This window comes from Temnothorax nylanderi, unplaced genomic scaffold, assembly GCF_030848795.1.
Source record: "Temnothorax nylanderi isolate EJ_2023f unplaced genomic scaffold, tnyl_v1.0 TNYL_tig0494_pilon, whole genome shotgun sequence".
Taxonomy (NCBI): Eukaryota; Metazoa; Arthropoda; class Insecta; order Hymenoptera; family Formicidae; genus Temnothorax; species Temnothorax nylanderi.
This window is the reverse complement of record NW_027249556.1, coordinates 88,311-113,609: the sequence shown is the minus strand read 5'-3', so window position 1 is coordinate 113,609 and position 25,299 is coordinate 88,311. Positions and strand designations below refer to the sequence as shown.

Genomic DNA, 25,299 nt, shown 5'->3' with positions numbered 1-25,299 from the left:
ATTGTTTTAAAACCTGCAAAATATACATGATTATTATCAGAGCATTTAGCTTTAGTTAAGATGATGATGTCGAAATCCATAATATGCTTCGACAGCTCATTCCTGCTGCTCTTATATCCTCGGCAGTTCCATAGCAGTAATTTGAATATTAATGCGAGGGGAGAGGCGTAACCCTCTCGTTATTTCTAGCACCTGACACTTCTCGACCAAGGTCGATTCCACTAAATTCCCTTGCTTCATTGTATCTTTCAGTAACTGACTTACCCCTGTCCTGAACATGATAATTCGTAATGGTGTTTAGGAGAATTTCACGTGCCTCAGGAATTCTATGTATTAACTGAAGCATATCCGATAGTGCTTCCTTGATTAACCGCCAGTCATCATGACGCTTGGGGTCTTCAGGGGGCAACCCATCACCCATCACCTCAGAAGACGCTATTCGTGACCAAGCGGTCCCATTACGAGCAGCCGATAAAAGGATGCCCCGTTTCTCCTTCCCAATATCACCAGCGCGCAGGTCGAACTGTTTATAATACTCCTGAGAAGACCTATCAGGGACACCACGAGACCAAGAGACCACGAGGTCTCTTTGATCTATTAGAGTCAGTGAACTGGTGACGAGGAAACGTCACCTCTCCCGAGCGAGTCGCTGGGACGGCACCAGACGCTCGATCTCCCTCGGAGGGACTACTGTGTTTCACAGCCTCAGAGAAGGATACGCTCCTGGCGGGGGGCAGACTCGGCCAGGCTTCCGAATTCGAGAGCACATCGTGAGGAGAAACAGCGGGCCTGTCATCGCCCTCCACAATACGCCTAGCACTATAGAAAGAGACATTTTTATAAGCCATCACAATGTTAATGTTCTTATTTTTTTCAAATATAGGACAGTTTTTAAATGTGGATTTGTGTTGACCACCACAATTACGGCATTTGACCGGTCTATCACACGTACCATATGCGCTTTATCGCCGCACACGATGCAACAAGTATCGCTCTTACACGAGATTTTAGTATGGCCAAATTTATAACAATTAAAACACTGTCTGGCTTGGGGGACAAATGACCTAACCTTAAGACCAACGTTATTAGAAAAGATTTTCAAATCACAAACGCCGACTCCCTTAAACGTGACGATAATGTTATCCGTCTCTGATAAGACCGACTTTCTCTCCACGCTGTCCCATTTGCGTCGGTATATGCGTTCGAGGCCGACGATACCCGTTTTGTCCTGAATTACCGATCACAGGTCCTCTATCGACGAGAGCCAGTCGGATATAACGCCTCTACTTATCATAGACCGCTGTTCCATGAAAGCTTTTAATTTCTTAGGGTCGGGGAGCTTTTTCAATCGTCTCCAGTGCGAAATTTGCATCGATGTAATCTTTAAATTCAGCCTCGGCAGAAAAATGGTTCAGCATAACCACCGACGTAGGGCTAATACGGCAATCAGTCAAGACCATCCAAATTTTTATAAGATTCCTACCTTTTCTAGAAGAAGTTTGGTCAGGGGGGAGCCTTAACGTAATTCTCACTTTACCTCAGAAGCTATTATCATACCTTGTCACCGTGGGATGAGCGTGCTGTTGTGTACATTTTTTCAGTTCTGTGCCACATATCATGTAGACTTCCTTGTCATGTCGTGTATCTGAGGACACGTTGGTCACGGGCGTATCACGTGAACGAGAATCAGAAACCATGTCGTCATTATTACTATCTTGATGCGTTAAATTTACACCGTCGTCATTTTTACTATTATTACTAGCCAGGGCCGCTTGATTTATTAAAAAGTTGCGGGCCTGCGTCACTACTATTTTCTAAATTACTTAAATCTACTTCCATAGCGTCATCCGAAAAGGTATCGCCGGGGTGGGAAGGAATATTGCGTCTTCTGTTGATTTCCTCGTCCCTCTGTTTCTTGGAGGAGAAATTCTTTCGACCTCTCACAGTACACCACTCAGTCTCAGCCGGGTGTTCCTTTTCCATAAACTTCTTGACGGCTGAGTCGAAAGCTTGTTCCAAGACACTAATTTTCATCTTCTTGTGAGCCTTTCTTAGTGTCTCATCGTCAGAAGCTCGTGGGTTACCAAGCGCAGATTGCGGATCGACGGGATCCGTCATAACAGCACGTTTTAGAGATCGAATCAAAGCTCCCCCTCCGAGAAGGGAGCACTAAATATTAATAATTACGGAGACACCCCCGATGCGATGTAAAAAATCGACAACGAATCCTCAAGACAATAAATACTATGTGCACTATAACAGAGAAGGAAGAGCTCAGGATACTAAGCAGGGACAAGCGCAGGAAACACGTCCGTCGCGTATGGCGGCTCGAACCGAACTCCTGTACGTGTTAAAATGTAATGTTAGGTTATCAATAACCTTTTTCGTCGCAGTTGTTTTCGTTGGATACAATCTCGTGAACTTAGAGAATGCATCGATGACAACTAAAATATATCGTTTAGCTAATCTATCCTTATCTACCGGTCCGTAATGGTCTACGTGGTACGTCTCGAACGGCACCTGGCTCTTAGGGATAAGATGTAGGTATCCTTCTTTCCTACCCGTTGGCGGCGAGAATGCTATGCATTTTAAACAATCCGCGATATAGTTTTTTATTTTCTGTTTCATGCAAGAACCAATAGCATTGTCTCTAATGTTTTTTCAATCCCTAGGTGGCCCATTTGATCGTGATACTTATTAATAACATGCGACTCCATCGTCTGGAGAACGTAAAATAATAATTCTGTACCGTGTTTCCGGTAAACTATTTCTCATCTCAAAATGTGCATCCTCAGCTTTTTGAAGCTGCTCCCGTTACTCGCGAAGCTTATAATCCCGACCCTGACTAAGAGCCAGATTTAGTTCAAACGAGTTCTCCTCTACTATTAAGACATCTGTAGGTAACCTACTTAAAGCGTCTACATGACACATTTTCCTATTTGGGCGATCTTCTGTTACGTAATCATATTCTAGTAGCTCTAATGTCCATCTTGCTATACGCGGATTTATCTCTTTCTTCTTTAATACCAGTGTTAGAGCGTTTACTATTTTGACAATCGGTCACTATTTTGAATTTTATACCACTTAAATATACCCTGAACCTTCGCAAAGCATACACAATCGCTAACATCTCGAGTTCGAAACTGTGGTATCTTGTTTCGGCATCAATCGTCCTCTTTGAGAAAAAGAATATCGGATGGAACTGCTTATCACTCCCTCGTTGCATCAACACTGCCCCGAAATCTAATGGTACTAGCGTCACAATGCAACTCCGTCTCTTTATAGGGGTTGTATATTGCTAATACCGGTGCTTCTATTAGTTTCTTCTTTAAAGTTTCAAATGTACATAATTCATCTTTTCCAAAGTAAAATAAGACGTCCTTTTTTAACAAGTCGTATAAGGGCTTAGCCAATATTACAAACGACCGAATAAATTTACGGAAATAAGAGCATAACGCTACGAAACTACGTACTTCTTTCGTATTTTTCGGTACCGAAATTTTCTGAACCGCTATTATTCCCTCTTTTGTTGGACTTATGTCCTTCTCCGAAATCGTGTATCCTATAAACTCTATCTCCGTTTGCAGAAACTTATATTTATCTATCCTTAACTGAAGCCGATTTGCTACGAATATTCTAAATACTTCTTTCAATATCGCAAAATGTTCTTCCAGTGTTTCTGATGCAATAAGGATGTCATCCATATATATATGTACTACAATTTTCTCGGCATGAATAAGTACTCTTAGTACCCCAAGGAGCGCCAATGCGCGTATAATGCGCTTTGAATGTACATTAAACTTTGCATTAAATGCGGGTAGTAAATGCACATTTAAAGCGCATATTTGTCCCGCATTATATGCGCATTTAATGCATATTATGGCAGCGCATACCAAAAAGTGCACCTACGCTCATTGATCGAGAAGCCCAATCGGACAACTAGTGAACTCTGTACTATATTGGAATGCTCACTACAATGTTTAGAGGCCGGACACGAAGAAAAAAGGGATAGGTTGCTCAGTGTCCACTGTGTCCAGACAGAGAAAGAAATGGACGTTGAGTGCAACCTACACTGAGAAAAAAAGCTTTTGCTTCAATTAAAGTGCTATCACGGGGTGCCACAAAAACATAAGTAGTTTATTCAATTGTATTATTATTAGACCCAATATCTGGATTATTAAACCAATAATTTAATTATTCTAAGCATTACTGTAAGCATATTCCAGTACAGCTATCACAGAAGAAAAGAACATTCTTATTTAGAGAATATCTTAATTTTTGACATGTAAATCTTGAAATGAGATTATATAGCGTATTTAAATCGCGAAAATCTATGCACAGCCTTATTTCTCCGTTTTTTTTTCGCGTTAATATAATCGGTGAGCGTATTCGGATTCACTAAGACGTATAATATTATTTTCTTTTCGAGCAGAATGTCTAATAACTTACGAAGACTAATCTTTTCCGTATGTGAAAGTCGTCGAGGCTTAAACTGAAAGGGTTTATCTTGTTTGAGTTTTAGTTTAAGTTCGGCTTTTATCTCGGGTACTTCCGGTCGCACCGGGTCTAAATAATGTTCGGCGTACAACTTCTTCATTTTTTCCTGCGTCTCTACAGTTACGTCCGGGTTGTTCTCTAACTGATCTTCTAATCTTTCCTCAGAATTACCTATATCGATACTTAATATTTCGCGAATGACTTTATCTTCATCTATCTCAGTCGGCGACGGAACCTTCTCGTAAAATTGACGCAATATATCTCTCCCAATTACGGCTGCGGACTTCATCGAGATCTCGGGTACTATCAAAAATGAACAAATTCTCGATTCGTTATTATTTAATGATAACCTAACCGCTACTCGACTTAGCTTGTAACACGCTCTCATTTAATCCCTTATACTTATTATCCTCTGGTAAACATCTTTTACAAAACTCACGGGGCTACCGGTGTCAAGTGATGTCTCTATCTTACAGTCTACTTTGCACTGTCCCGCTTCGTCGCACATCTGGTACGGTAGGTTTCTACGGAATTCTTTGTCTTCCATGAACACACTGTTGACATCCGTCTTCTTACTTCCCGTATTCTGTAACGTGTCACCCTTGGACGTATCTCTTCGCATCAGTTCCAGCTCCCTCCGCATTAATTCGTTCTCGCGCCTAGAAAGATCGAGCTCTTTTTGGTACATATTTGACTTCTCACGTACGAACCTCGGCCGTCTCTGCTCCTCGGTCACATTTTCTTCCGCGGCCGCAGCACCTTCTTCCTCCTCTCCTTCGACTTCTATGTCGCCGATATTTGTATCATCGTCCCCTCTCCATGAGGAATCTGCTCGATTTAATCTTAAAATGAACTCGGCTTTATTTCCGCTGGTGGCCAAGTTTATGCTTCGCAGTTTATCTTTTAACTCCGTTACCGTAAAATCGCCGTCCATCGTGGTTACTCGCGTTTTTGTTCTTTTACGGGACTTTGCTACTATACCTTCAGATAACCGGCCGTAGCTTCTTCGTTGGCGCGCGTAACCTTTTGGCATGCCCAACCTCTACGCTTACCAACGACCATGCTTACCGACGTCCCTTTTCCGTATCTCTTCGGGTACTAATCGTATAGCTTCTTTACTGTCCCACGTGACTTCCGCGCGCGATCTCTATGCGACGATAGTGCCGCTCACGTTCTTCTTCAGCAACTATCGGCCGTCCTCAACAACCGCCATTAATGCCCGTCCACGTTATTGCTACTTCTTCAGCGCCGTCGATGCTTCCGTACTTCCCGAAACACTTATGTTCCCGAGCCGTACACAGCCTCACTTACTAGGTGCTTCTGTCGTTTACTCCGCACTTCACCAGGGAACGGTCCCTCCATTGCAGCCGTCTCTGCACAACGTTTCTCGCGAACCTTCCTTTGTGTCCCGGCAATTCTCTTAACTAGCCTGTCTCTTTACACAGCCCACACTATCCTCCACCGTCGATACTGAAGGTGTTTCGATCCCACTTCTGAATTGTAATAGGCTGATGGGGTTAGGATCTCGAGCAACATGCACGGCAGTAATTTAGAAACGCTCTTTATTCGGTTTCGATACACGTCTGTTCGCGCTCGCTGCCGTAACCATGACTGCCAACAGTGCCAACCATCTATTGGGCCCTGTATCCTCAAGTTAGTATCACGCCTTAGGCTGATGGCAGAGAAGGAGACGTGAGCGCTTGTCGTAGACGTAGACGTGAACTAAAGCAGAGAAAAACGTAGTCGTAAGGCTATGGTAGGCAATAGGCCTTACGACTACGTTTTTCTCTGCCTTACCCTACGTCCACGACTACGACACTTACGTCTCGTTCTCTGCCATCAGCCTTACCCTACGTCCACGACTACGACACTTACGTCTCGTTCTCTGCCATCAGCCTTAAGCTACTATTACAATATATATATATATATATATATATATATATATATATATATATATCGATCTTTTTTTTTAGTAGAGAAACATATTCATCTTATCAGATTCAGAACATATTTAGATTCAGATAGTTCAACGTCGTGTCTCTTGCGATTCATTTTGTATATTCTGCATATTTGTAGAAATATAATAAAAATATTATTCATTGTACTTTGACAACAAAAATAAAATGTAGTAAGATCAGCATATCACATATTGGAAATCATGATATTAAATGTTCAATATGCTTAGAAATATATATCTATTTATTAACATCATCTTTCAAATATCTGGTATTATCGTAAATAATATAATTAATTTTTATTTTTATACTTTCCGCTGATAATTATTGTATGCATTATACAAATATTACAAATTGCTAAATATAAAATTTGAAAATTGGATATAGGGGAAGAGAGGAGGAAGAGGCACCGGCTGATCTCTATGATTACTTGGATCATTAAACTAATATTGCATCTTGTTTCTGTAAGATTATATAAAGCAATCTATCATATAAAGCAATTATATCAAATATTTTGATAGCTATGGTTTTATAACTAAGAAAAATAAAAACAGAAATTTATATCAGAGAGAAGGAGCTCGGAAATGAAAAAAATTGCAATATTATCGAATATTTGGAATAAAGTTGTTCATAAAGAGATACTGGATCTTTTGCTAAATTTATTAAACATTTAATGCATTCAAATTGCATTAAATGTTTAATAAATAATTTTATCCCCCCCGCCCCAATTTAAAAAATATATACTAGTGGAGAAGATTTTCATCAAATCAAAAGATATTGTAAAAAGATGTTTCTTATAATTTAAACATATGTAAAAATATTTACATGTTGTAAATCTCTACATAACATGACGTAATGAAAATAAATACCCTTCTCTTTCAACAAATACTAATAATTTACTCTTTTCTCTCTATAGCGCCAATAAATCTTAAAATATCAAAGAAGGAATCTTTAATATCCGAAATAATTTATAACATTTTGTGTGAATCACTCTATATACTGAATGTTACTAATAGTAAGATTTGGACAAAGGAAGATTGCAATTTTTGCGAACTTATTCTAATATTTGTATTTTGTGAACGTCAAACATGTTCAAAATCGAGTTTGAAAGTTTAATTTTCGAAAAATCCTAAGAGTCAGAATAAGGTCACACATGCATAAAAGGCATCAATTAGACGCTTTTTCTGCCACTCTTGGCGATGTAAACATGGGAGGAAAAAGAGTGAGAGGGAATGTTTGCCTTGCCTTTCCTTCTCTTCTATGACTGTAATAGAGGTCATCGAAATTCAAATCCGGTCCTTAGTCAATGTTTTTGCATTCTGACAGAAACGTATTATTTCTTAATCTCCTTGTAACCAAATATTTGACTATCTGAGTAGTTCTTTCGAGAATATTGTTCTATTCCTTGTGTTTCATCGATTGTCATCAATCGACAAGTATTATTTTTAGTGCAAGTATTACAGAGCGTATTAAGTAAGTCTGTATAATATTATTAGAATGGCTAGTGAAATTCATCTTATACGGCCAGCATATTAGCGAAATCAAACATCCGGCAGCTCATCTCTCTCAGTTCTTTCAAGATGTTGTTCCGCTGCTAGAAATTAAGGAGGTTGTCGCGTGTGCTATATATTTTGTTTTCTTGATTAAACAGTGTAAAGTTAGTCTCAGAAATGATTCTTAAACATGTTATCATTGGGACAGAAAAAGCGTAAAAATCGCAACTTTGTTTCATTTTTGTACTTGATATTGTTTAAATAAATCATTAAAAAATTGAAAAATATATATATAATTTAAAAAATTAAAAAACCGTAATTGCAATTCTCGATGTCATAGAATTGAATCAAAAAATTTCATTCATTTTTACTGTACAGGAGCAGAAATACATAATATGATGTTTACATGGAGAGTATATCTATATATACACAATTTTTGTAACTTTTAAAGCGAATATCTCAGAAACGGGTCAGACAATCCATCGTAAATTTAACACAGGTTTTTGGGATATACAAGTGCACAATCGCTGTAAATTTCAGCTTTATCGCCCTATTTTGATATAAGCAATATACATTCTTAGTGAAAATGATCCTGAAACACTGGCTATGAGCTCAGATAAAACGGGCTTAGGTAAATAAAAAATATAATTTTGGAATTTTTCGAAAATTCGACTTTTAAGGTTTTAAACTCGATTTTGAACATGTTTGAGGTTCACAAAATACAAATGTTATATAATATATATCGTTGAACTTGTTTTTATTTATATGTTATTTATTAGAATAGGTTTGATCTCGTTTCGCAAAAATTGAAAAATCGAACATCCTCCTTTGCGGATGTACTACGATGAATCTGACGTTATCCTGTTTTTGTCAAAGCATCTTAACAACACTATGTATATATTTACATAAAACAAATATTCGTTAATCCATTGCACAAATAAATTTCTTTTATATTAATGCATGCGTTAGTAAAAAGTAAAAGTAAATATTACGAGAATAGATTTCCATGTATGAAAGTATCTTATGAAATCGCAAATAATGTTTATCATTTGCATTGATATACACAGGATTTCAATAATATTAAATAACGTGTGTATAGCAATAAAAATAATAAAGTATAAGATACATTTAATCATAACTTATAATGACTGTATACACAAGTAAAAAGTTATAAAATTTAAAAAAGAACGATTATGCTTTTAATATATCTTAAGATAAGAAAGATAATATGTACTTCTATATGATAAACATATAGTTTTGTTTAAAAATTTATAAAATAAATATATATTGGTATACATTAAACAGATGTGTATTAAATATCAGACATTACGAAATCATAAACTTTATATCCCTTAATTGGAATTGAAGAGGTATTAACAAACGTTTTGGTTCTACAAACTGTTGCTTAGATTTTAATCGATATCTTGTGTTTCTCCTAATAGCAAAATATTTTTATCCTCTTACAAACAAAACAAAATACTACACTAAATTAAACTTGGAAGTATACACAAAACTGCTAATTTACTTCAAACAGTATTATACAATTGAATGTTATACTTATTACGAAAAAATATAATTCCAAAATTTATTACTTTAAGCACGCAAATTTCAATATTAATTAAAGAATATATTTTCTCTTATGTTATTTTTTCTACATTTTAGAATGTATTAATTAATAAGAATAAAAGATAAATACTAACAGAGATAAATACTAACCATTTTATTTCCTTTTATATATAAATAGATACACGAGTTGATATTACTAGTGTTGCGTAAAATCTAAAATCTTTCTAGGATTCGGCAATTTTAAGAAAATATAAGAAACCGATATACAAACAGCTACGTAATCTGTTAGAAATTAATAACTCGATATATAACTAAACAAGATACCTTACTCTTCTTAATGGTATAATAGTAAAAAATATTGCTAATAAATAACTTTTTCAAAGTGAAAATTCTTAGATCTCGCTTTAAAAATTTTTTATTGGATATATAATATATATCTTTTCTCAACAGTCGCACATAGTAGAAATCATAAATACAAACGTACAAGTCACCTTCAGATTAAAAATCTGTTTTTGCTACGACTGCAATTTATGATGGTAACAATTAGTTATGATAATGGTATATATAGTAAACTATATGATTTCTTTTATACACGTTTTATACTCCTTTTAATATTCGTTTTAATATCCGCAATATTTCTATGTTTATCGATTTTTGTCTAAAACAGACTATTAACCCTTCGAGGCCACACTGGGTGGCGGCCACTCAGACAGAAATTCAGGCCCGATATTTTTAATATAGGCTTTATAATCAGTGTCCCTCCACCTAGGATCCCTAGTTTGAGTCCCTCTCTCGAAGATCCGTACAGTAGAAAGGCTTTAAGCCATGTCAGTTATGTTTGGTAAACATTTTAAAATTATTTATGGGTGGTGACTACCCAGGTGTAGCCTCGGTGTATATTTCTTATCGCGACCAAAAATTACGACATTTTTGTTCATCGAGCACATTTCGGGTTCCGCACCATACATATTTTTGAACAACACCCTTAAGATGTTTCATGAATTTTTACGTGCACATTTAATTAGAATTATAAGACTGAATTCGTCTGGGTATCGACCCCCCAGTGTGGCCGGGGCGTATTAAAAAAAGAGGTGTGGTCTCGGAGGGTTAACATTCGTTTATTACCTTATGTAATTTTTTTCTATTTCACAGAAACATAAACAATTTCTCTTGTAATTGTATAATTTTCTGAATAATAAGAAATTTTAAATAGAATAATATCATCGTGTTATAAAAATATAAATTTTGTAAAAATATTCGGACACTTCTTGTATATTATTACTACTTTAGAATCTACTAATTCTAGAAAATCTTCTAATCAAATAGTTTTCTATGTAAACGTATGTATCATTTCATATTTCTGTTAGGTAAAAAATGTAGAAGATTAAATTTAACAGAAGAAAATAAAAGACGTTATTTTTCAAGATGCCGTGTAAGAGATAGAATAGTTTTTATATGAACGCCATAATTCATAATTTATTATAAAGAAAATTTTTTTATCTAAAATCCCGAAATTATTAAGTATGGAAGAGATATAATAGTAAATATATGTATAGGTATATTATAAAAAGATACGAATATATATAACGAAAGTGTTGATTTTAAGATCCTAAAAAGATGTATCTAAGCCTAAGCATTCGCATCCGAGGAATAAAAATTCATAAGAAAAATACAGAACAATACACGATAGAGAACCTCATAATTATCCCTATAATTATCAGAACTGTTCCATAACGTAAAGAAGGAATGAATAAACAATTCATTAAATGTACAAAAAATACTGATATAATAAATGTATTACTTAAAAACAAAAACATATGCGAACAAAGCAAATAGGAAGGATTAAATTTGTGAGAAAATATACATTTCAAAAGATGAAAAAAAAAAGAAATTGTGGAACGATGTTCGCAGATAAAGATAAGTTCAACGTTTTCAGTTTGGTTTAAGTATAATGTAGAAAGTAAACAAACACTAATACAAATTTGAGATAATATATTACGATATATTAAAACAAAAAATTAGAATTTGATTTAAAAAATATAATATTTTGCTATAGAATAATTGCCGCGAATGCGAGTCAGGCAGTACGTGGTGCGCAAATAAAACTTAATATTGCTATTTTCAAATCTATATATATATAATAGAATGTATGTATGTATGTATGTATGTATGTATGTATGTTCTTTATACACTCTTAAACTATTCGACCGAATTTTTACCAAAAGTATATAAAATAGTGGTAGAATTTTTCGGGGAGTGCTATAGAGTGTATAGTTTTTCGTTACCGATCTTTTTGGGAACCGGTATCCGAAATTGTTCCAATTTTTCGGGAAATAATTGACCGAATCTTAAAGAATTGTATATAAAACAGGGGTAGAATTTCCTGGGAAGTGCCATAAAGTGTATAATTTTTCGTTACCGATCTTTTTGGAAACCGGTATTAGAAATTTTTCGAATTTTTCAGGAAATAATTAATCGAATCTTAAAGAATTATATTTAAAACAGGGGTAGAATTTCCCGGGGAGTGTTATAAACTTTATAGTTTTTCGTTACCGATCTTTTTGGGAACCGGTATCCGAAATTTTTCCAATTTTTCGGGAAATAATTGACCGAATTTTAAAGAATTGTATATAAAACAGAGGTAGAATTTCCCGGGGAGTGCCATAAAGTGTATAATTTTTCGTTACCGATCTTTTTGGAAATCGGTTACGAAATTTTTCCAATTTTTTAGGAAATAATTGAGTGAATCTCAAAGAATTGTAGACGACGGAATTGAACTTTAGTCGATAAAAAAGAGATATTTTTTAATTTATAGCATTTTTGTGGATTGGTGTGTATGTATGTTTGTTTAACTACTTATTCGTTAGTGGACCAAATTTTAAAGTGGTATATATGAAATAGGGGTAGAATTTTCCGGGGAGTGCCATCATGTGTATAGTTTTTCGTTACCGATTTTCTGGAAACCGATTTTTCTAAATTTTTCGGGAAATAATTGACCGAATCTTAAAGAATTATATATAAAACAGGGGTAGAATTTTCCGGAGAATGCTTTTACATTAATTTACCGATTTAGTTAAAACCGGTTCAAAAATTTTATTAATTTTTTGAGGATGGGTTTAATTGTCACGATGTGTATTATTTTTCGATAATAATTTTTTTTTAACCGGTTCAAAAATTTAATTAATTTTTCGAGGATGGGTTTAATTGCCACGATGTGTATTATTTTTCGATAACAATTTATTTTTTTATGTAGGATAAGTTGCTGGTTTCATATATTATATGTCAACAGTCACTTCAATTCGTGGCTGTCGTGAGCGATTATATGTCAATTTGAAAATCAGTCAACAGGAGTAGAACGTTATAAATATATACAAGAACGAAATGGACAAAATGGATGAAATGGAAGAAGTTAGAAATAGTAATTAAAAACATTACTTAATTATTATAGATTTATAAATAAATTTTTTGATTTAACTTATGGTTACCCAGATAGCCAAATGCAGAGAGTTTGCTGCCATGTTGCCCACAAGCAGCTTGTCGTTAATGCAACTAATTTTGACAAACTCGGGACAAGGTGAGACAGCATTATGCTTGTCGGGTTGAACTCATATGAATAATATTTCTATTAACAGCAAATTGATTGCAACGTGACAGCATCAATTTGTGAAGGATTTGTGACAATTTCATATTGTCAACACTTCGTTAGCAACGATATACAATTAAAAAACTTCATAGCTTGACGACATATACACAATAACGGATGGAAATCATTATATATGTGTTGTTGCCGTCACGTTTGCATCATGATGCTCAAGATGGAACGATGAATCATTCATTGCTGTCATGTTGCTGACATGTTGCTGACAACATAACGTACCAATATTGCGAACCGTTTGCTCTTGAAATTGCGTCAACTGATTGCATATATAAGCAGTCATGTAGCTGTATTTGTAACGTGTTCTACTTCGATGTCAGCAAATTTATAGCAAATATGTGAAAACACATGCAATGCATTAGTTTGCTCAATATGCTATATCACGCTTGGCTATCTGGGTAGTATTATAATTACAAAATTTCAGTGCTAGAAGATGGACTCGATGAATTATTAATAAATGCAGTATTAGAATTTGAAAGAATGCAAGAGGAAAATGAAGGGCGTAACTGTGATGTCGTGGAGGTTCATAAAAATAGTAAAAAGGATGATAAAGAAGAAAATTGTAATGTAGTTGTAGAGGCTAATAACAAATTAAAGTAGAAAGGATGAAAATCATGACGAGAATAATAAGAAGAATAAGATGAATAAATTGTAAAAAAGACAAAATGTAAAGAAAATTGTAAAGTTAAATGTCTATTATTAATAATTTTTATTTTATAATAATTTACAATTATTTAATATAATTATATTGAATAAAAAATGTATTGTGCAATCAGAGAGAATAAATAAATGATTTTTGTTTTCAGATACCGCAGGAGGAGAGGAAAAAGAAAGATGGAACGAAAGATGGAATGCAAAGGAACGATAATAATCGACAAGGAGGCGATAGAGATGGTAGCGGAAGGGCGAGTAGTGAAAATGATGAAGGACTTTAAGGAGGAGATAAAAGAACTGAAAGAGAAAGTAGAGAGGTTGAAAAGGAAGGTATACAGATTGGAGCAAAGCTCAGGTAAAAGGAAGAGGGACGAGAGTGAGGAGGAAAAGGATAAGGTATGTAAGAGAAAATGGTGGTACGAAGATGATGAAGAGAACGATGATGAAAAAAGAAGGAAGAATGTAATAATTAGGGTCGAGAAGAAGAGATGGGAGGAAGTGATTCGAATTGGAATAAGGTGAATCAACTTTTCACAGAAGGACTTAAAGTGAGGGCGGAGGTAAAGGAGGTGAACCAGATAGGGCTGCAGAGAGAAGAATGGATAACAATTCTGGTAAAGATGGGAAGTGAGAAAGATAGGCGGAAAGTAATGAAAGTAAGGAGGAAAGAGGGAAGCAGAATGAAGGTGAAGATAGATGAAGATAAGTCGGTGGAGGAAAGGACCAAAGAAGGAAAGGAGAGGGAAAAGAGAAAGGAAAAGAAAGAGGAGAAAAGTGGGAGGACAAGGAGGTCGGCGGAGGACGAGATCGCGGAGAGGATGGAGGAAAAACTGCTGATGGGCACGGACGAGGACGAAGCGGACCAGGAGGAGGGGTCGGAGGGAAGGCACTAGAAGGGGTAGGGAGGGTAATAGTAGTATTGTAAGGTCGCCCAAAGGCCAAGTTTGGAATAAGTTGGGTTAAGGGTATACATATATGTAAAGAGTTGGGTACGTCCCTGTAAAACGCCATGTAAAATGTGTTATATGATATGTGTTTAATGATTGAATGTATAAGTGTAAAGGTTTTTGGGAACGTTTTCCTGAAAAAAAAACGCCTTCCAACCCCGGAAGGGGAGAGAATAAAGAATTGATTGATTGATTGAAAATGTATTGTGCAATTTTAAATATTATAATTTTATTAATAATAAATAAATATAATAAAATTTGAATAAAAATGAATATAAAGGATTCTTTGCAATTGCCTGATAAAGGAATTTTTTTCGATTAAAGATATTGAAATACAAATGAAGTCGTTTGAAGAAAAACGACTCCCGGGCGAAGCCCGGGTAACCAGCTAGTATTTAATAAAAATTATTCTAAGTTTTTATCTCATCATTTGAAACATCTTATTAAATAGAAAGATTTTCTAATAAAATATTGAAAAATTTTATCTTATCGTTTAAAACATCTTATTAAATAGAAAGCTTTTCTAATAAAATATTGAAAAATTAAACAATTTCATAAAGGAAGGGCTAGCGAACTCGTTCTTCATGCTTATAAATATATATTACAAATCAATTACAAAAACGGTAATTCTGCCCAGAACATAAATCTGACTTAATAAAAAAAAGCGGATCTCCATCGGTTATATCTGAACATCGCCTAAAAACAGACCATAGATTGAATTGGGAGGGAGTTAAAATTTTGGATAATGAACCTACATATTTTATAAACGACTCATTTCTGAGATGGTGCATATCAAAAAACAGAACATTGGTCTTAACAAACAGAGCGACACAGATCTCTTGTCAGAAGCATATCTCCCAATACTTAATATTTACTCCCTCCTTCCTAATCCCCACTCTTGCTCCTAACCCCTCCTATACTCTATCCCTACCACATGTTTCTCAATACAATCTCCGAATTTCACATTTATCTTTAAACAATCCACACTAACACACGCATTTCTTCGCCGATATACATCTCTATAAAAATCAAGGTATTGTCTGATATTACAAAGAATTTAACCCTTAAATGCCACACCTCTCAAGAATCTCGTAAATGACACATGGGGTCTAAAAGACCCCAGCAGGAAAAATGTCTCCTTACTTATTGATTTTTTTATATTTAGTTATGAAAATTATTTTCAATGTTGTTCAAGGCTTAGAAAAGAGAATAAAATGCTTATATTGTTAAAATTTCAATTTCAACATAGTATAAAAAATTAAGATCGCCAACAGTTAAAATGTTGGCTCCAAAATCAAAAAAATAATAAATAATAAATAAATAAATATGAGCTCCATATTTGGCGGGAACATTTGAAAATATATCATTCTAAAGGGTCTGGGGTCCGCTGGACCCCGGGTGGCATTTAAGGGTTAATATTAATTTTATTATTACTAACGACTTATTTATTTTATTATGTTACATAAGGACATCCTGAGCAGAATTATGACTTTCCACTCCTTGACCGATTTATGGACACTTTTTAGAGATAAATGTAATCGAATTACATCACAATGCGAACAAAGGATAGTAAGCGAGGTTTACCGACCGTTGCGAGATATTATTAGGACCGATTCTGGTACATCATATGAATAAAGGAACGTAAGCGAGTTAATAGTTATGTTGCAAGACACTGTAAATTAAGATATATCGATGCTAGACTTTCTATAAATTCGGTTAATTATTTAAACTCTGTATTAAATAACCAAGGTTATTTCGTAAATTTTGTTTTTCACACTGATGAAGACCACATTTAGGGCCGAAACGTTTTTATTGTAATTGATTTGTAATATATATTTATAAGCATGAAGAACGAGCTTTGTTCGCTAGCCTTTCCTTTATGAAATTGTTTATATTATGCGAACTTGACTAATTGTTTAAAAAATTAAGTTCGCTTTTAAAAGATGTACATAAAATGTTAATTTTTATGAAGTGCCCGATATTTTTCTCACATAATATCTAATTATACAATATTATGTTTAAAACTTACTATATAATAAAATATTACATTTGCAAAAAGATTTTTTATATTTTTGTAAAGTAAAATAAATATAATACAAAATGAATAATTATTAAAATACAAAGTAATAAATAGATACTACATGTGATTTTAAATATTAAAAAAAATAATAGTAAATTGGTTCTAATCATTCAATGTATAAAAACATTAAAGAAAAGTAAATACTGCATTATTTTATATTTTGTCTTAAAATATCGTCAAAAAATGTTGGAATAAGAAGTAGAATGTCTCTTAAATTATAGTTTAGTGATCTTATTTTAACATTTTTATATGTAGAATGACTAGAACTTATGTAAAATATGAATTTATGTAAAAAAGGGAAATCTTAAAAAATATAAAAAAAAATTTTTCTTAACCTTAACATGTGCTCTCCATTTATTTTAAAATAATTTACGATATGCATAAAAAAATAAGAGAAATATTTATAATCCAGATAAAAGGAAAAATTTTGTAGTGTTTAGCGACAAAAGCTGTTACCTCAATCTTGTAAATAACAATTAATAAACTACATTAAATACATCCAAAATTGATAAAAGTGAACACATCAATTTCGAAATAAAAAAACCAATTCTACAATTTTAAAATTTTCCTTTTTCAGTTCTTTTATATGTATATAATACATTGGAATCATTTTAAGATGTTATTTAAGATGCACAGTGTACATTAAAGGAGGATGTTAAAAAAGTCCGATTTTTGGCCCCCCTGCGGAACTTTAGTTGATCGTAAAAAATTATTGTTTGGGACCCACATGAACAAGAAAAAACAGTCTTACATCCCAGAAATGCGGGGAACATTGATTTTACATCGAATTTTCTTGTGAAAACCAAATATTCGAATTTTCATGAATTGGATGCATTGCGAAGGTTTTTTTAATTATAATTGGTATCAAAAGGTTTTTGAAATCTCTGATCACGAATCTATTATCTAAATGGGAAAATGTAGAAATGGCGGATCAAAAATGGCGTTCTTGACATGTAGTTTTGTAGAATTACATTATTCAAATATTTTATCAGAATGAGTCTGAGCGGGCTTTTTCAGACATATGCTGATTACGAATCCATTAATTAAATGAAAGAATCTAACATGGCGGATTCAAGATGGTCGATCCAAAATGTTTGTATTGCCGAAATAAAATCAGGTAATTCACTTATTTTTCTTCTATAAAATAAGTGAATTTCCTGATTTTATTCCGGCAATACAAACATTTTGGATCGACCATCTTGAATCCGCCATGTTAGATTTTTATAGAAATGGCGAATCAAAAATGGTGTTTTTGACATGTAGTTTTGTACGTAAGATTACATCATTCAAATATTTTATCAAGATGAGTCTAAGCGGGCTTTTTCAGACATGCTGATTACAAATCCATTAATTAAATGAAAAAATCTAACATGGTGGATTTAAGATGGCCGATCCAAATGTATTGCTGGAATAAAATCAGGTAATTCACTTATTTTATATAGAGTTCCTATAATAAGAGTTAGGACACCGTATTAGCATTGTCTCACTCCCACTAACTTCTTGGCTGAAGCATATGGCGACCATGATAGCTTTGTCTCACTCCCACTAACTTGGCTGAAACACATGGTGGGACCAATAAAAAATCGTCACCACATTGGCTTAACTCTTATTATAGGAACTCTAATTTTATAGAAGAAAAATAATTGATCAATGAATTACCTGATTTTATTCCAGCAATACAAACATTTTGGATCGGCCATCTTGAATCCGCCATGTTAGATTTTTTTCATTTAATTAATGGATTCGTAATCAGCATGTCTGAAAAAGCCCGCTCAGACTCATTTTGATAAAATATTTGAATGATGTAATCCTACAAAACTATAATACATGTCAAGAACGCCATTTTTTATTCGCCATTTCTACATTTTCTCATTTAGATAATAGATTCGTGATCAGAGATTTCAAAAACCTTTTAATACCAATTATAATTAAAAAACCTTCGCAATGCATCCGATTCATGAAAAATTTTAGCATAGTATCCGAATATTTGGTTTTCACAAGAAAATTCGATGTAAAATCAATGTTCCCCGCATTTCTGGGATGTAAGACTGTTTTTTCTTGTTCATGTGGGTCCCAAACAACAATTTTTTACGGTCAACTAAAGTTCCGCAGAGGGGTCAAAAATCAGACTTTTTTAACATCCTCCTTTGTAATTATTGTATATTATACATATAATACGTATTCCAATTGAATTCTAAACTGTGTTTTAAATCATTTATGTGCAATAATTTAAATTAATAGGTAAAGTATGATTTGTAAAGTTATTTCTAATTCATTTATACATAACAGAAACATTTATTTCAAATCTTTGGTTGCTTCTTAAGATTGCAAAAAAATCACAAAATTCAAAAATTTGCCGCATTAACTATACGTGTTTGTAAAATAATAAAGCATTTTGAGCTTAGGACTGAATGTAAGAAAAAATAAAAAAAATTTTTAAGAAAATTTTTTAAAAGTGTCTGTAGTATGTTAACTATTACTATGATCAATTACAATATTCTTTTAACTAACGTAGAATTATTTCAAGATTCCGTTTTAGGTATTTTTTAATCTCGTTTCATATAAACGTAATAAATTATAGACAAACATTGTACAAAGTAAAAGATGAAATATTATTATCAATCAAAATAAACTTGTACCTTCTTCACACAAAAAGTATGTTAAATTTTTAAAATTCTGTGATTTATGCAATATAGTAATTATGTAATCAGTCAATAAAACAACTTATTGTCCATTCTTTTTAACTCAAAGTACATTAAATTGAAGAAAAACTCCACTGAACCTTTATTTCCTGATTGCAGAATTTAATTTTCTTAATTTTTACTTGTATAAAATATTAAAAAATTAAATTTTATTGTAAAATAATGTTCAAGTGTTACATTTCGGAAACAGATAAAAATATAAAATATTTACAATCAATTTTAAATGTTAGTCCTTTTTTAATTATTGTTATTTTGAGAAATGTAGTATTTAATTTCAAAAATTTTTTAAACTGAATTACAGATAATAATGAAGAAAATGATGAAGAATAGACAATTTAAGCAAAACGTGAAAAACATTAGGTAAATGAATAATAACACGTTCAAATGAGATAATAACACTAATAGTAAGATAAATTTACAGTAAGATAAATAATGTACAAAAATAGTGAAATACAGATAAAAAATTAAATAATAAGCTATAAAAATAAACATGTCAACTTAAAACTCGAAATATTAATTAAAAATCGCATTGGATAAATATAACAAATAAAATATTTAGATTAAGCAATCGCAGATATACAAAATATTCCACAAAAGTATGAATTATAAACAATCGTATTAGATTACCAAGAAGAAACTTGTTTTGCAAATGTGTAAAGAAGTGAATTCTATTTTTGATATTCAATTTTTATTAATATATTCAAATTAGAGCTCGGAATATCCGGGTACCCGGGTATCCGCCCGTTCGCCCGTTACCCGTTGTCAGGGATACTCCCTGCCCGTTGTATACGGATCTAGACCGGTTCCGGGGGTACCCGGATAATTCGGGTACTCGCTACCCGTGTCAATACGGGTACCCGTTTATACCCGCGCGAATACGGGTACCCGTATCGACACGGGTATAACAGCGTATGCTACACATATCTGTATATTATATTAGGCTAAACTCGGGCACAGTATAAGTAGATATGTTAGGTCCACTCCGTGTCGGCACCTTTGATCTGGGCTGCGTTCGGGGAGCGCGCTACTAGCGCTATTGCATCATTCTATCTTTATCGCTCATCAAGTGTAGAACAAGGATAGAATAAGCAAATAGCGCTAATAGCGAGCTCCCCGAACGCAGCCCTGAAGTGAAATAGTCCGCCATGATGTTGAGTGTGAAATCGTATGTCTGTCCTTCTCCATCGCTCGCGGAGAAGTACAGACATACGATCTTTCTCCTTCTCAATTTTATTATATTATAGGCCGATTTTACAGTCTCTGATTAACTTGAACCTCCGATTAAACTCACTCTTCGTCTCTTTCTAGGGGGACAGTTAGAAAGAGATGCAGAGTGAGTTTAATCGGAGGATCACATTAATCGGAGACTGTGAAATCGGCTCTATATATTAACCGCCATATTGTTGAGTATGAAAACCATTTCACGGGTTTTGACCTAAGTGAACATATTGGTATCTTCTTTGGTATCTATTATACTGTGACTCGGGTAAGATGACCATAGAGGAAAGATGGCCAACCTATGTTCTTTCAATCTAGCTCGCCATGAAACATCGAATGAACATGGGTTGGCCATCTTACCCAAGTTTACCCTACATGGAGAAGCGCATATGCAGAGTAATAAAACATAAATTCTCACACGCTTCAAAATTAAATGTATAAAATATATGAAAGAATGCTTTTATTAACCCTCCATTTTTTTGGTACCTTCTTAGTGCATACGTGGGTCTGTCGATCATGTCCAACGCTGATTTCCCTACCTTAAAGTATTTAAAAAAATCTGAAAAAATTCACAAAACATCTGTCTATATATATTGTAGTTGACGATTTTATAGTCTTTTGATAAACATCGTTTATTTAATATTTTATTTTTAATGAACTTTGAATAATATTAGCAAAATTATTACTTACAAAAAAGATAACGTCTAGTGCAAAAGTGGGTCTGAAACATCCGTGCGAGATTTGATTTGCTCGGTATTCGGCGATATAATAATCTTTCGTATAACAGCTCTGGGTCCCTCTTGAGTTCCTTTTCCCACCTACTTTTTTAGAAGTGGAGCCAGACAGACAGGCTTGCCAATTTTACAGTTACGAGATATTATTTTGGCTCGGCGTCCAAAAGATCATTATATCGCCGAATACCGAGCAAGTCAAATCTCGCACGGACGTCTCAGACCCACGTATGCACTAGATATAATCTTTTTTTGTAAGTAATAATTTTGCTAATATTATTCAAAGTTTATTAAAAATAAAATATTAAATAAACGATGTTTATCAAAAGACTATAAAATCGTCAATTACAATGTAGACAGATGTTTTGTGAATTTTTTCAGATTTTTTAAAATACTTTAAGGTAGGGAAAACAGCGTTGGACATGACAGACCCACGTATGCACTAAGAAGATACCGAAAAAACGGAGGATTAATAAAAGCATTCTTTCATATATCTTATACATTTTTGAAGCGTGTAAGAATTTATGTTTTATTACTCATCTGCATATACGCGTCTCCGTGTAATATACAGATATCTGTAGCATACGCTGTTATACCCGCGTCGATACGGGTACCCGGCGTATTCCCCGTATTGACACGGGTAGCGGGTACCCGCATCGTATAGGTACTCGAATTATCCGGGTACCCGCGGAACTGGTCCATATACAACGGGTAACGGGCGAACGGGCGGGTACCCGAGTACCCGCGTATCCGTTTCTTTTTCCGAGCTCTAATTCAAATAAGATGCTAAATGTGTGATAGATTTTATCACCCAAAATTATCTTTAAGGTAACAAAGAATTGATAGTTATGTTAGAGAAAACATGTTGGTGTAAAAACATTTTAATGAAAAATAAGTATGATAATTTGTATATTACGCATGTTTTGTGACACACATTCCACACACAAGGGCATCTATATTGCTTACATCTTTTATTCCATTGCTGCAACTAATTTTACTTTTTAAAATAAATTTTTAATTTTTAAAGTCTTTTAAATTTTTTTTTTGAAATTCTATACGCTTTATTTTATCTTTTATCAGATTGATGTATTTATACGTAGACCTTTAAGTAAAAACTCTAACTGCATTATTAACCAGAATTTCGAAAAATTAATATTTAAAGTATATCTAGAACATGTAAAAAATTAAAAACTTGTTACAGAGTAGATGTTAGGATACTCATTTCTGTAAAACTTAGAAAATAAAAATTTTCGTAACTTCTTTGACAAAATATTTTCAGTGGAGTTTTCTCTTTTAACAGACATGATAACATAGTAATAAATGATAACAAATCAACAAACTAAAGATAAATACATTATTTTAAAAGTCGGAAGATTAATTGAAGATTAATAAAAATTGAAAAATATGCTAATAACAAATATATGTATACGTATACTAAAAAGCTATTGAACCTTTAACTTGGCAATATGTTTAGATTCCTGTTATATTCCTGTTTTTCATTGCTTGTACAGAGCACAAGTACAACTATGAGAAATGTATAGATTGAAACGCATCTACATGCATTTTGTCATTTATCCATATAGCTGCTAATTCTCAGTCTTTAACAATTTAGCATTAAACATTGTAATATTTTTCTTTAAAGCAATAATGTTAAGAAATATTTGCTGCAAAATTGCAACAAATTTATTTACAAAAATTCTTTTAAAAAAAGCACTAATTAACTCTGCTATAAATAAAATTATCCTTAACATAAATTAACTAACCTATTTGTAGAATGTTGCTTTTTGTACACATCTAAAAGTACGTTAATCTTTTAATGTAATTAAAAAGATTTAAAAAATATTGCGAAAGTTAGCATAATGGCTCTGGAAAATTATACTCACGCAATGTATCGATGTAATATACAGTTGAAAAATAAATATAACATTTATATAATTCACAACTGTTTCGAGTATAATTTGCACGATCACATCATATAATTGCATATTTTTCGAACTTTCCAATAAAATTTTCGAAGTCAACGTCTCTTGGTAAATGATATATTGTTATAATGTTGTCACAGTAACTTTGGTAATAAGCATGCGATCGAAGGTTGTGTCGCGACTTAATTAAAAGGTATTTTAAGTAATTTTTAAATAATTGCATGAAATTATCTCAAATATATAAAACTTCTCCAGTTTTCAAAATACTACGTTTCTCATCCACACTCACGCTTTCACACACACACACACACACACACACACACACACACACACACACACACACACACACACACACACACACACACACACACGCACACGCACACGCACACGCACACGCGCACGCGCACGCACACACACGCACACACACACACACACACACACACACACACACACACACACGCACACTTTACCACTCACCCACATAGACATACACGCATACGCACACCTTTCCACTCATCCACACAGCATACACGCACACACATTTATGTATATATTTTACATTTTTCATTATAACACAGTAAGTCAAGCATAATATTACTGATGTGTGACAATAATGTCGTTAAAATTTATTATTCAAAATGAAACATTTAAATTGCTGACTATATTAATATTTAATCGCAATCTTTCCTTTTATTTTTTTCTTTATTAATTTATATAAGGATGTTTTCAAAGAAGTATAATTCTAAAACGAGAAAACAGTTTTCTAAATAAAATATTAATAGATTAAGTATTTTCATAATCAATGTCAAGTATAATGTGCGTTAGATTTTAGAGATGGCGAAATAGCGAAAGATGACTGTTGAAGAAGAAAAATAAAAGATAAATTGTACATTTGCCTTCCAACATACTATCAAGTTTGTCAATTTTTGTTCATATTGTTAATTTAAAGAAACTTAGATATAATCGATAAAGTAAACACGCGTTTATGTCAATATGCAGAAATATGAAGATAAATTAGAAAAGAGTGGCTTATTGATTCGGCAATTTAAAATAATCTGATAACAGTGAACAGTTCACGATACATCTTTACACCCTCCACACTGATAATCCCATCGAGACTCACTTTCAGTTACCTTATTTATTTCTCCATTAGGTATCATTAGATATCATGAAGCAAACATCATTCAAACTGAGAATAGAAAAATTTCTTTTGATGAGACTCACAGAAGCTAACACTCTCACAATGTGCACCACATATCACAAATAGTTGGTCTGAGTTCATTTGCTGAGTTGATTTTCACAGATCGAATATTCAAACTGTGTGTGTGTAAAATACTAGTTGATTTCATTCAAAATTGTCCAATGTACACGTGAAATAAAATAATGCACTTTGCTCTAATAAAATATACAAAATGTATAGAATATATCGAGATTTTATGTGTGCGTGTGTGTGTGTGTGTGTGTGTGTGTGTGTGTGTGTGTGTGTGTAAAACATCCTGTCTAAATTGGGTCTTTTCTCTTTGACCAATTTTTTTTTCTTTCTTAGAGATGACTCTGATGGATAAGTGCGTGCACTGGAAACTGTCTACCCCTTTGATACCTCTGACAACGACCCATACTCAAATCATGACATTCATATACATTGGCGACTGCGTTGTATGATGTGGAAAAATTGCTTGAACCAATCGAATATGGAGCAGAGATATCAAAGGGCTCTTCCAGCTATTCTGCAGGATGGTGACGCCCGCCGCACATTCCACAGGACATTCCGACCCAATGGACAGCTTTAAGAGGAGGATATATCCACAAGCAAGGGACGATGATTGACAACAAGGCCAAACCTAGCCATCTCCGTCCGCATCCTTCTTCTGTACTACAA

General features: G+C 33.6%; 2 protein-coding genes across 4 annotated transcripts in view; one reads left to right on the top strand and one right to left on the bottom strand.

Moving 5' to 3' along the window:
- The window catches only part of LOC139783377 (uncharacterized), a 20,932-nt gene extending 5,965 nt beyond the window's left edge, over nt 1-14,967 (top strand). The window contains exons 1-3 of one of the 2 annotated variants that reach the window (XM_071722527.1): nt 12,805-12,929; nt 13,001-13,085; nt 13,973-14,967. In XM_071722527.1, the coding sequence (XP_071578628.1) occupies nt 12,893-12,929; nt 13,001-13,085; nt 13,973-14,342 (492 nt within the window). In that variant the 5' untranslated portion in view covers nt 12,805-12,892 and the 3' untranslated portion in view covers nt 14,343-14,967. Of the gene's footprint in view, nt 1-12,804; nt 12,930-13,000; nt 13,086-13,972 lie in introns of those variants that run through there. The other variant, XR_011721240.1, reaches the window with a different exon arrangement.
- Spred (Sprouty-related protein with EVH-1 domain) overlaps nt 8,283-25,299 on the bottom strand; it is a 31,931-nt gene continuing 14,914 nt past the window's right edge. For both annotated transcript variants that reach the window (XM_071722524.1, XM_071722525.1), the window contains exon 6: nt 8,283-25,299. In XM_071722524.1, the coding sequence (XP_071578625.1) occupies nt 25,143-25,299 (157 nt within the window). In that variant the 3' untranslated portion in view covers nt 8,283-25,142.